This window comes from Dermacentor variabilis, chromosome 4 (assembly GCF_050947875.1).
Source record: "Dermacentor variabilis isolate Ectoservices chromosome 4, ASM5094787v1, whole genome shotgun sequence".
Taxonomy (NCBI): Eukaryota; Metazoa; Arthropoda; class Arachnida; order Ixodida; family Ixodidae; genus Dermacentor; species Dermacentor variabilis.
This window is the reverse complement of record NC_134571.1, coordinates 206,155,786-206,167,892: the sequence shown is the minus strand read 5'-3', so window position 1 is coordinate 206,167,892 and position 12,107 is coordinate 206,155,786. Positions and strand designations below refer to the sequence as shown.

Sequence of the window (12,107 nt, the reverse complement as noted above, 5' to 3'; positions counted from 1 at the left end):
CTTGCTCCTGCAGTCTTGTTCTGTTGCCCGGATGACCTGATGCCAGTGGAAGGTTTACAGTTGACTCTTGACTATCCTGGACAATTGACCTTCCGTATTCGATAAAACGAACTTGGTCTTTTCTTTGCATTTCAATTTGTGCACAGCATATTTCATGTGTCTGAGGCAACATGGCGACATAAGTGGTGTTCACGTAGCAGCTCCCAGCGACATTTCTCTCATGGTAACAGACGCTAGTCTCGAAGGCCATGCTGTTACCTACTGCTGACAGTGCCATAAGTGATTACAGGAGCTGCAATGGAATCGTTGCCATGTTTTGGACACTTCTGGTGCATTATGCCAAAACATAGCCTTTGGGGTGCTGAGGCACTGTGCTATGGATACCACCAGAGTAGCGTCGCATTCTCAGAGGCTTTGCTAAATTTGGTGCATGTGCATAACTTTGTCACTGTGTTATGAAGTGTGGCATAAGTTTACAAATATAGGATGCTTGCATATTTTACCTCTGGGAGCAAGGCAAGGGTATGTGGAGAGTCCATCGTGGGCTTCTTGTGGTATCTGTGAGACATTTGAGCACCTTATATTAGAGTATGCTGCTTTCCTTGTGCAGCACACGTCGCTACTAAGGGACTGTAGTCTACATGGCCTGCAGTGTACGACTCTCAATCCTTGCCTTTATCCGAGCGGTTGTGCTTCTCGACCAGGCTTCTTGTGCGCTGCTTGCTTTCCTTCAAGTAACTGGCCTGGCTTTTTGTTTGTGAGGGACCTTGCGAGGAACGAAGCCCTTTCTACCAATTTTGTTTTTCAATTTATTGTGCATTTTTTTGTAATTGCTGCAACCTGCATGTTTTTTTTTTTTTTTTCTGGTGTTGGTTCTGTTCATAAGTGCACAGTCTATTCCTTGTCATTGCTTTACTTGACTCTTTGTGACCTGTAATCTTCCTTTCTTCCTTGCTTCCCTTCCTACCTACAGCGTCCTTTTTTTTTCTATCCCCTCCTTCCTAAAAAATTAGGCAGGCGTTGTGCCGCTCTTGGTGGTTGTTGCCAGCTTGCTCCCTGCCTATTTGCCTCTTTGTCCATTGTATGTGTGTCTTTTTCATACTGAATAACAATAAGCCACTGTGTAATGCAGAGCAATTTTTTACGCATTATTTTTCCCTCCTTTCACTGGCTACAACCATTTGATTTTTGTTACTCCTTTACCCGCCGTGGTTGCTCAGTGGCTATGGTGTTGGGCTGCTGAGCACGAGGTCGCGGGATCGAATCCCGGCCACGGCGGCCGCATTTCGATGGGGGCGAAATGCGAAAACACCCGTGTGCTTAGATTTAGGTGCACGTTAAAGAACCCCAGGTGGTCAAAATTTCCGGAGTCCTCCACTACGGCGTGCCTCATAATCAGAAAGTGGTTTTGGCACGTAAAACCCCAAATATTATTATTTGTTACTCCTTTGTAGTGGGGAAATGTGGGCACTGTCATTGTGCGACCTTCACATGTGTGCGTGCTGACCACCATCCTGATGTGCAGCTGCTCGTGAATCTAGGATTGCAAGTGGGTAGTTACTGATGTAATACCTTGGAAGGACAGTCGTAACATCAACAAAACGTGAACTTGAAAATGGGGTGGAGGAGATGTGCCAGTTGACTTTATGATTGCCACAAGACAATCGGTAGCACTCCCATATTAGGCATATATATCTCCTAATAGCACCATTGAATTGTGTCTTTTGAAAATTTAATTTTTAACTTCCACCTTCAGAATCACGAAAGCCAAACTCTTTGCAGAAGAGATTAGGAATTAATTGTCGATCCTCCAGTGAGTTTTGTCAACTTTACAGAATGTAGATTTACATGAGAACTCTTCTCAGGAAAAACGAGGGCCTCTCACAAAAAGCAAAAAAGAAAAAAGGTTTTAACAGATGTCTGTAAGTTTGTTAACATCAGATATGAGGACATCAACTAGTATATCATGTCTAGCATGCTTAAAAAGCACCTATCCACACTCTTGAGTAATGTGCCTGGTGTAAAACATTATGAAAAACAATGAAATAAATGAACCCACTATATAGACTGCATGCCGACAGCAAGAGCAAACACCTGAACAGAGGACAACTAGAACATACCTAAACAATAACTCACTCGTGTGCGTGAGAGCCGGTGATGTTGGCCTATTGCGAAATTGGAGCCAAGGAGTTGTGAAGTCATGTTTGTTTAGCTGACATCCTTAGACCAGCACCACTTTCAAATTCTCCGTTCATAAAATATGCCACAAAGTACATTGGCATTGCATTTATTCTCTTAACAGTGTCCCACTAGCTGGTTGGGACGATCCTATTTGGAACACCCACGCAACTTAGCTTTCACTCTCTATATGTCTGGGAGCCAGAGGTGTTTTTGTAGTATATGGATGTGATGTTTTCCAGTAAAGATAGTTTGTTAAGTGAGCACCTGGGGCGCGATCGGGGATCATTGTTTGGAGCACGCATTTGGTTGCGTTGTGCTCGATCGGCCTAGGTCGCGTCGACTTCAAGCGGCCAACATAGTCAGTGTGACCTAGGCCAATTGCGTGCGAACCGATCACACGCTCCGAATGATTCCCAATCAGGCCCCTGTCCTCTGTTACTTTCTCAGCCTCACTGTTTTTTGTGCTTCTTTTTCAAAGGCCAGCTGCAACAAAATTTTGTGCTGTGTAAAAACGCAAGTTTCAAAAATAGTGTAGGTATGGAACAGCCTCCGTGTAAAATTTTACTTTTGGGATGTGGGTGGATGTGCTACAGAAATGTAGCAAAAAGTTTACGTTTTCGATAACAATGCTGAAAGAAAAGCTCTGGCATTACCAGTTGCCATAAGTGATGCAGAACCTAAAAGGTTCAGAATCGGCGTGGCTCCTTGGCATGACCTCCGAGCTTAGGCAAGGCATACCAGGCACTCGATTTTTCTGAGGCATTGTGGTGGCATTTGAGTCGCATCTACTAACCACCACCTGCACACACCGCCTGCTAAGGTGCTCTTTAGAAAGAAAATGAGACAACAATTTCTGCAGCTTTGCCACAATTGCTTCCATAGCATGTACATACTGCCCACACATAGTTGATGCTGCATATATCAAGTAGTGGTTTGTGGCATTCATGTGCAAAAAATTTCAAAACTTTGTGCATTTATGCAGCCTTGGAAAAATAAATTGTAAATTTATCACTTTTCACAACTTAGGTAAACTGTCCTAACGTGTGTAGTTTTGAGGTATGCTTCAGATGGACATATCTTATATTTCAAGCTATAAGTACTGTATATCAAGCTGTTCCTCCAATCCCCTTTAAGTTCAGTATGCGTATCTGAGATTGACTCTGTAACGAAGCGACCAAAGTGCAAGTTCTATTGCAGTTAGCTTTTAAGTTAAACTATCCTAGACATGGGGAGTTTGCAGGTATGCTTCAGATGGACGCACTGTATATTTCAAGCTATAGGTATATCGAGCTGTTTTTACGACCCCCTTTGAGTGCAGTATATTGACTCTGTAACCAAGCAACCAAAGTGCAAGTTCCATTGCAGTTATTTATTTATTTACAGTATTTATTTGTAAATAAATAAATAACTGCAATGGAACTTGCTTTTTGCTTGCTGAACTTGCTTGAGTTAGCTTTTAAATACCAAAAAAGATCACTTTTCTTCGGTGGCGTGACTGCCCGTTCATGTGTGGCGTGAATGCAGTGCAAGCAGTACAGCCCCCTGGACGTGTCCCTGTGGACCAACCACCGGGTGATGGAGTGGCTGCGAACGGTGGACCTGTCCGAGTATGCTCCGAACCTCCGGGGCAGCGGCGTCCACGGGGCACTCCTGGTCAGTGCAGGTCCCTTTGAGACCACTGCTCATTTGCACTTTGGCAGAATAACCTGGCATCACCAACTCCCTGCTTCATCCCACATTTTTCTATCTTTCTGTGTGCTTGTGTCAGCACTTACTGTATAGAGAAACCGGAGGACAGCAGTTTCTTTTTAGCGTGTGTGTGCTGGCGAAAGGAACTGCAGTGTTGTTTAAGCCGTGCTATCTGTGCACGGTGCAAACTGGTTAACATGTGCTGTTGCATTCGGTATGAGCTGTGACGTGAGAGAAAAATGTGAAGAGGGTTTTGCTAATTCAGCGATGTGCATACCCCCAAATGCGGTGTGCTTTGTCACGGGGCACTGCGGCCCTAGCTTTGTAACTATTCCCTCTCTCTTCTTTCTTTTTCCTGATGAAGTGATAGCTGCTCGGAAGGCCAGTGTATTATCATACCACGAGAAAAAAAAAAGCAGACCGCAGAAAGCCTGGAGGTATGCACATTGCTGTAATGTGGAAACCCTTCTTTATTAAGAGCATCGCTCCGGGCACAGCTCGTGTGTTGCAGCTCATAATGAACGCGGTAGTTGTACCTGGAAGGAGTGTAGCATAACTGCATACTAGACGATAGTACACACTAACCAACAAGTACAAATTTGCATTGCTTTATGGGCAACCCCAGGAACAAAAAAAAAAAAGTGCAACAACACAGTAAATATTAACTAAAATACATGCTAAGAAGCTCTTCCTTTTTTTTTTCCTTTTTAATGCAGTGAAAAGGAATTTTGCAGCTCTTTCACTTGACTGTGTTAGAGGACAGGCAATTTCAAAACTTAGGTAGGCAGCGAAGTGGCAGGGCTGGTAATCTATCTGCACGTCAGACCTTCCCCAATTTATGTGTGTGTTTGTGCAATGGCCTGTTGAGTGAGGATCGGCAACAGTTATTTGAAATGGTGCCCACTGCCATGTGATGCCAGTCACCACGCTAAATTTGTTTGCTGTGTGTTGCCTAATGAACGCACATCATCCTTGTGCCACAAAGCTTACTGTTACTGTGCTAAGTTACTGTGTGCGCTTGCCAGCAGGCTTCCAGAGCCACTGTGCACACACATGGTGCAGAGCAGATAGGTGAAGATGCTTATCAAGATAAGGTTGGCGGCAACAGGCCATACAGGCTCGCCCATCAGGACATGGAGGAAGGATAAAAAAACTAGGAGGGAGTGTCACTCGACTCGGCCAGCCTCAAGAAGCCAACCTCCCCTGACATCGCCCCTCCCACTCTATGGGGCTACGTGCGCAGTGCCTCTTGAATAGTATTCGGCCCACATAGTTGCCAGACCATTCAAGAGTGTTTGCTACATGGTAACGTAGAGGCGCCTGTCAAAGCATGGAGGCACGTAGGAAGTAACAGGTGGTCTTCAGCTCTCGAGCGCATCGTTGTTCGCTTCATATGCATTGCCTTGAAACATGGAGAAAGGCTGGGGCACCTCAACCGTGACAACAGAATTTTCAAAGCATCACTTGCGATTACAGTGCAGTCCAATTATGACTGTATCAGGAAGATAGAAAAATTTGATCATTATAACTGATCATTGCTTATCTAGACTGCCGTTTAAAAATAGAGAGAAATACTGAACATATATACAACCTTTGATGCTCCTAAACCAGATATTCCACTTGAGCGAAAAATAGATGTAAAAAGTAGGCAGTGAAAAATAAAATGTTTATTTATACCTCTAAAGAGCTGGTGAAGCATTATGCGTGCTGAAATAGTCAGAAATCTGCACTTGCTTTCGTGGTAGTTTCACAACAGTGATGTGCATCGCGTCCAGCTGCTACGCGAAAACTGGCAGCTATAATTTAGTTTGTGTGAAATCAGAGTCAGCGTCAAAAAAGGGGCCATTGTCAATCTAGTTGTCACGGCCAACTGCCATCATCGCCTCCATTACACAACACAGCCGTCTGTCGCGACAGTGATCGTCCCATCGGCCATCTCTTCACTGGAGGCAGCACTATCTGCACTCAAAACTCTACCATCAAAGCACTACCTGATTCATCGTCAGTAGCGATGTGCTCCCAGAGCTTGGTAACGTCAGAGGCTTCCACCATGTTGGTTTCACTATCATGGGGGGTTTATTTTGTGGGGATGTGCGACTCTTGCACGTCCCCTGATATGTTTTTCCCGCATGGCGCGTCTCCTGTAATCCGGCTTCGCCGCGTGGCCTGCGTGATGTCCGCGGCGGTCGATGTGGTTGGGGCGCAGTGCGAGAGATGGCGCGAGTGTGGCGCTGCTAATGCCGCTGCACAGCAGGGTTACTTGGGGGTGCAGGGGAGAACAGGCTGTCTCTTTCCCGGGAGATCGGCAAACAGCGTGGATGTCCAGCGCGCCGTCCCATGCTCCTGCGAGACCGCCTTGCGTGGCTGCCTTCGAACGCGCCACGGTTCGCGTGACAGTACGTGCGAACGACCAGGCATTGGCATCCAGCATGGGGCGAACATATTCGCTCGCTATCCGGTCGCGGTGAGTCGGACTTCTAGATTTGTCGCGCGCCCATCGGCATGTTTTGTGGATAGCAACTCGGCTAGCAGGCATTGATCTATGAAAAGTGCAATAAATGCCCTTGTGATTGTTTGCAGTACTGTGTTGTCGTTCCTTTGTCCCAAGAGCACGGAGGAGAGACTCCACATCTGGCTGCCCAACGTGGGGCTCTTGGGGCATCGGACGATAGATTTAACAGTTTTGCTTCGTTCGAGACCTTTGTTTGAACCGAAACGTAGGGCTAGCGTGGATTTTGATCGCTAGCGTTGGCGGCGTGCTTTTTTGAGAGAGGCGACGGTGGCTGTAGTGTGTTTGAACATTCCAACATACTAAGCCTTTTCGCAAGTGTTTTTTTTAATCACATTCGTCGGTACGCGAGCCATGTGGTCTGCATCCTGGGAGAGCGAGACTTAACGCCCGCGTAGCATTGGCAAGCCTGAAGCGAGTGAGTACGGAAGCCTCGTGGGTGGTCCGAATTTCTTTGTAAATAGCTTCTTCTATCTCTTTGACTCTGATGAAGTCACGGCTCTGGGAGCCGGGTGGCCGCGGGCCACGGGTGCCACTACGGGCTGAGTGGTATTGCGGCCTAGCACCGGGCGCTCCGATGCCGTCTGGGACGGTGGGCGCCGTCAACTCGGATGCTGTGTGCACCAAGCGGAGCAGGACCACCTCACAGAGCTGACGTCTCCTCGCGGCTGCCTGTTTTGCGCTCATTTTGGGTGTTGTTTTTGGATGCCGGTTGTTGTCAGGGTAGCGACGCTTTAGGCCTAAGGCGTTACGGAGCTGCCTGTCGCACGTGAAAGGACACAACCTGGTGGACCGTGGCGTTGAGGTGTTGCACTTTGCTTCCCTCATTTCAGTTAGCCTCGCACGAATTGAAATTACTCGTTCGACTCAAGGAAGCGAGCTTCGTTCTCATGAACTTAGCATCTGAGTAGCTGCCCGATCTTTTGCTAGCCGAGTTGAGCATCGTACCACGTGGGCGATGCGCATGCATAATTCCTCTCCCTTGCACTACTTTAGTGTTTGCCGAGTGTGTTGAGTGTACGCAGCGTGATTGGAGTTGCCCCTGGTTTGCCGTCACCTGCACATCATCTGCGCTGCTGCCTTGGACTACGATCGAGCCACTCCGGGCGACGGTGATGCTGTGGCCAGTTCGGCGCAGCGACTTCGGCGGCCTCCTGCATCCAGCTCACAACCCTCTGCGGCGGACAAAAGAGCCGGCGGTCACCGACAGCTACGGCGGCTCTTGCCGGCAGGGCGCGTTGGTGTGAGCGACGCTTGCTCGTACCGACTACTGCGTCGTCGTTTCCGGAGTCCTGGCCTGGCATCGTGCCGTCGAGCCTGCAAAGCTGCTGCTGTGACCGGCGGACGCCAGCGGTGTACCCAAGGACAATGTCGGCTCGCATGCTATGGACAGCGTGGACATTTCCTCGGCGTGGCCACTGTTGAATGTTCTACCTTGTCCGCGAAGCACGCGTTGATGGTAGACGGTGTGACATGTCTCGCCGGAATATGTGATGATTTAAGGTTGGGGGGATGTGGGGATGCGCGACTCTCACGCGTCCCCTGATATGTTTTTCCCGCATGGCGCGTCTCCTGTAATCCGGCTTCGCCGCGTGGCCTGCGTGATGCCCGCAGCGGTCGATGTGGTTGGGGCGCAGTGCGAGAGATGGCGCGAGTGTTGCGCTGCTAACACCGTTGCACGGCAAGGTTACTTGGGGGCGCATGGGAGAACAGGCTGTCTCCTTCCCGGGAGATCGGTGAACAGCGTGGACGTCCCGCGCGCCGACCCATGCTTCTGCGAGACCGCCTCGCTTGGCTGCCTTTGAACGCGCCACGGTTCTCGTGACAGTATGCGCGAACGACCAGGCGTTGGGATCCAGCATGGGGCGAACATATGTGTGTACGTGCGTGTGTGTGTTTAGGTTTTTCTTTTCGTTTTTTTTATCCTTCTCTCTCTCACCTATTGCATCCTCTTGCCCCTCCCCCAGTACAGGGTAGCCAACCGAAGATAATCTCGGATTAACTTCCCTGTCTTTCCTTTGCCTTTCTCTCTCTCTCTCTCTCTCTCTATCTGGGTGCTTACGCAAACCGATGCGTTTGCCTTCATCCTGATAACATTTATTGGTACTTAGCGTGTGTGCTCTATCTTCGAAGGTATCAAAGAGAGGTCGCAAAGAATTAAACAAAGCCTGCTAGAGAGCTCAGCAGGTCTACAGCAGTTAAAGTGTCTAGGCCTGGTTTCTGAAGTGCTACGCTCGTTTTGTCAAAGTGCTCCAAGATATCACTCCAGAAAATTGCCATGAATGCAGTCTCTAGTTTTGTCACTTTCTTGAAGAGAAAGTGCGCTTCGTTCCTAGTGTCACCGTTTACTTCCTTGTTCTTTGATATAGCTTCAAGGCAACACAAGACTGCATTGAAATTTTTCAGAATGGCCTTACATGATTCAGCGTGTCTTGACCAGCTGGTCTCAGAGAGACTTTTCAAAACAAGCTGCTGGCCAGTTCCGCCCATGCTGTCCAAAAGATACCTCCATCGCTTAGGTGGGGCAGCAAAGAGCACATACAGTCTCTGAATTATAGTGAAAAGTTTGACTGCCTCAAGGCAACTTTCAACACTAAACGCACCGACTAAGTTCAGTGAATGACCAGCACACGGGACGTACACTGCCAATTTGTTCAGGTGTTTGATTTGAGCTTGCAGTCCTTTGTATTTTCCTGACACATTAGTCGCATTATCATAAGCTTGGCCCCTACAATCATCAGTTGAGATGCCATTGGTCGTCAAGAGGGACATCACGGTATCGAAAAGATACAAGCCGGTATGCGATTCAATTGGAACAAATCCAAGAAAGCGTTTGTACACTTTCCCATTTAAATAGTATCGTAAAACAACTGACAGCTGATCAATGTCAGTAAGGTCTGGAGTCGAATCAACAATTAAAGAGAAGTATTTTGCGCGTTTCATTTCTTCAACAAGACGTTCCTTGACAGCCTTTGCCATATGCTCGATAAATTCATCACAAATTCTTTTTGACAGATACGATGGGTGACCTCTTCTTTTGTTCCCGTAGCATTTGATGTGCTCCTCTAGAAAGGGATCAAACTTGGCATTGGCCTCAAGCACTCCCATATAATTGCCATTTCTCGGTGAACCAGAAATCTCCTCACTGCCCCAAAACGCTAGGTTGCGCTCAGCTAGAAGCTTAACTACAATGACTACGTGCTTTAACACGTCTGTCCAGTAAGCGGTCTCAGTGACAAGATGCTTAACCAGCTCCTTGTCAATTGTGCTGCTCGAGCCATGCTGCCACATAGTTCCGGTGCTCAACGCTATTTTCATGTGCGCAAACCTTTTCTTCTTCTCTTTTCCAATCAGAAAAGCCCTGCGTTGTGAAAGCACTGGGGTTGCTTGAAATCGAAAATAGTTTGCACATGAAACAGTAAACGGAACTTTTGGACTCCGAGTACATTAACCAGTGTCGCTTGTACGCCTCCCCATTTACAGCCTTTCGCACGAAAAGATGAGGTGACATATAGTGTTTCTGAGTTTTGTATTGCCTTTCGGAAGATGGAAAATTTTCTGCCCGATTTTGAAAATACAGTGGCCCTTTCTCAAGGCATACACTCCGAAAGCTGTCAGTAATAACGTCTGGCCACTTAGCAGAGTTACCTCGGAGAATCTCGCAACGTACATCTTGCTGCGAGGGTGTCTGTACTTCTCTGTAGGCACACTTTGTGGGTGGGAACGTGATTATTTGAAGCCAAACTAACAGGAAACAAGTGAGTCGGTTCTTGGAGTGTTGTTTCCTGGTGCTCGTCAGTAGAAGGAGGCTCATCGGGGAGGTTTGGCACCTGTTGATCAGCAGTAGTAGAAATCGGGCGTGGCAGACCGGACACCTGGAGCTCTGTGGCAGGGGCCCGGCCGAGTAGAATAGACGTTGCTGACTCAGGAACAGGACAGGGCTCGGTCAGCGTCGGTTGCTCAGAAATATGGACGACCGAGGGTGGCACCGTTTTCACAGGATCCAGACAACCATTATGAGTCAACCCTTGCTTCTTGCCAGAAAACCGTGGTGATGGAGTTGGCAAGTCCTCCACAGAAGCACAGTTGGTACTATTAGGAGTTTGACACGGACTCTGGGTAGAGCGATCATACTGCTCTGCAGAAGCTGCATTCAGTGGGTACTTTGTCATCTTTGGTAGCTTCTTTTCATGCTTTCTGTTTCTAACTTCGCCTTTCATTTAGACGCACCACTTTGATGCTTCGACCGAGCATTTTTGCATGAATGGATGCTAATTGTTCTCTGGGCACTTCGTCAGTCCGACGCAACCGCAGGTGCCCAACGGTCGCCGTCCCGATGACTGGCGCACGCTGCCTGGATGGTCCATGGCTGGCCGAGAGTAGTCCGCCCCCAGGAGCTCTTCAGCGGGTGGGCTTATGCAAGCTTAACCAGGTGGCTCGGGGCTGAATCGCAGCCCGTGATCAACTTCCTTTTATAGACGCGCCGCGTCTGTCTGTTACTCTGCGTCTGTTACTGGCGCCAAAGTTACTGGCGCCGCGTCTGTTACTAGCGCCAAAGCAGGCGTTCACATATGCATAGATTTCCTTGTACAAATTCCCTCCTTCTGCGTGCAAACTCACTCCTTGTCCCGTTCCAGTCTCGTCTTCCTATTTGCTAAGAGCAATCATCTGTTCTGGGAGGTTCTTGATTTTTCTTTCGCCCCATCGACGCCGAGCGCGAGAACGAAGGGGAAAGGGCGACTCCTAGTGCAGGCAAAGTTATGCGCCCTCCGTCGCCTCTGAGTCATCTTTTTCTACTTCTTTCTTGAAAGTTCAACAGCAGGTCTGACTTACTTTTTCCATCGAGCGCGCGCGAGGGTGCGCAGCCACTAGGCAGGAATGGGCCCTGGAGACAGGCCTTTGTGTCCAGCTCTCCAACTTCCCCCTTCACTCTTCCACAACCCTAGCCCGCACAGTGAACATCCCATGCCCCACGGGACGCAGACAAAAGCATGTGTGACGTCTTCTTTCCTTTCCTGCCTAGACTCTGCCATCAGACTCATCATCATCTGCTATCGTACTCGTCCTTCCCTGCCCAAATGACCATCACGGTAACGAAAAGTCGAATGGGAGACACTGTTGGGTACTGTAGCACATCCTTTCTATGAGAAGGACAGCGGTGGAAATATTTGAGAGGTGGAGGGTGGCATGATGGTGACGAGGGGCAAGGGAGATTTAGTTCCTCATCCCACATTACATGTTTTAGGTGTTTCCCCCTTGCCCCTCCTCTCCAGACAGCACTGGACAGACGGACTGACAGGAAACCTCTAAAACTGTTCCAAGCAAACGCACCTCGCTTCGTAAGAAAGAGGGCCCCGCCGGGGTGGCGGGGGATTCCTGTTCTTGCAGCTCGACAAGCTCTCCCGAAATGATCCGGCTAAACGCATGCTGCTACATTAGGCGGGGAGCCCCGTCTGCTCGTTCTGGTTTTGTCGCTTCATACAGGTTGCTCGAAGTTCCGTTGCCCATGGTTCCATATACTAAGCAGGTTAGAATAAATGGGCCCCCTTCTCCTGCTGTCCCGAGGTGAGGCCCTGGGCTGCAGCCCCCTGAGCCACCCCCCCCCTTATTCCAGCGCTGTTCGCGTGGCGTGTTTCTCGGCGTTCGCACCCATCGGCGCACTGTGCATTTGAGAGGCCACACACAGGCTTTGCGGCAGTGCTGCTATATTGCGCCGAGTGTTCCTAGG

At 48.7% G+C, this 12,107-nt stretch overlaps 1 protein-coding gene across 5 annotated transcripts in view; it reads left to right on the top strand.

Moving 5' to 3' along the window:
• The window catches only part of Liprin-beta (liprin-beta 1), a 148,843-nt gene that overhangs the window by 113,369 nt on the left and 23,367 nt on the right, over positions 1-12,107 (top strand). For all 5 annotated transcript variants that reach the window (XM_075690852.1, XM_075690851.1, XM_075690850.1 and 2 more), the window contains one exon: positions 3,706-3,834. In XM_075690852.1, the coding sequence (XP_075546967.1) occupies positions 3,706-3,834 (129 nt within the window). The remainder of the gene's footprint in view (positions 1-3,705; positions 3,835-12,107) is intronic.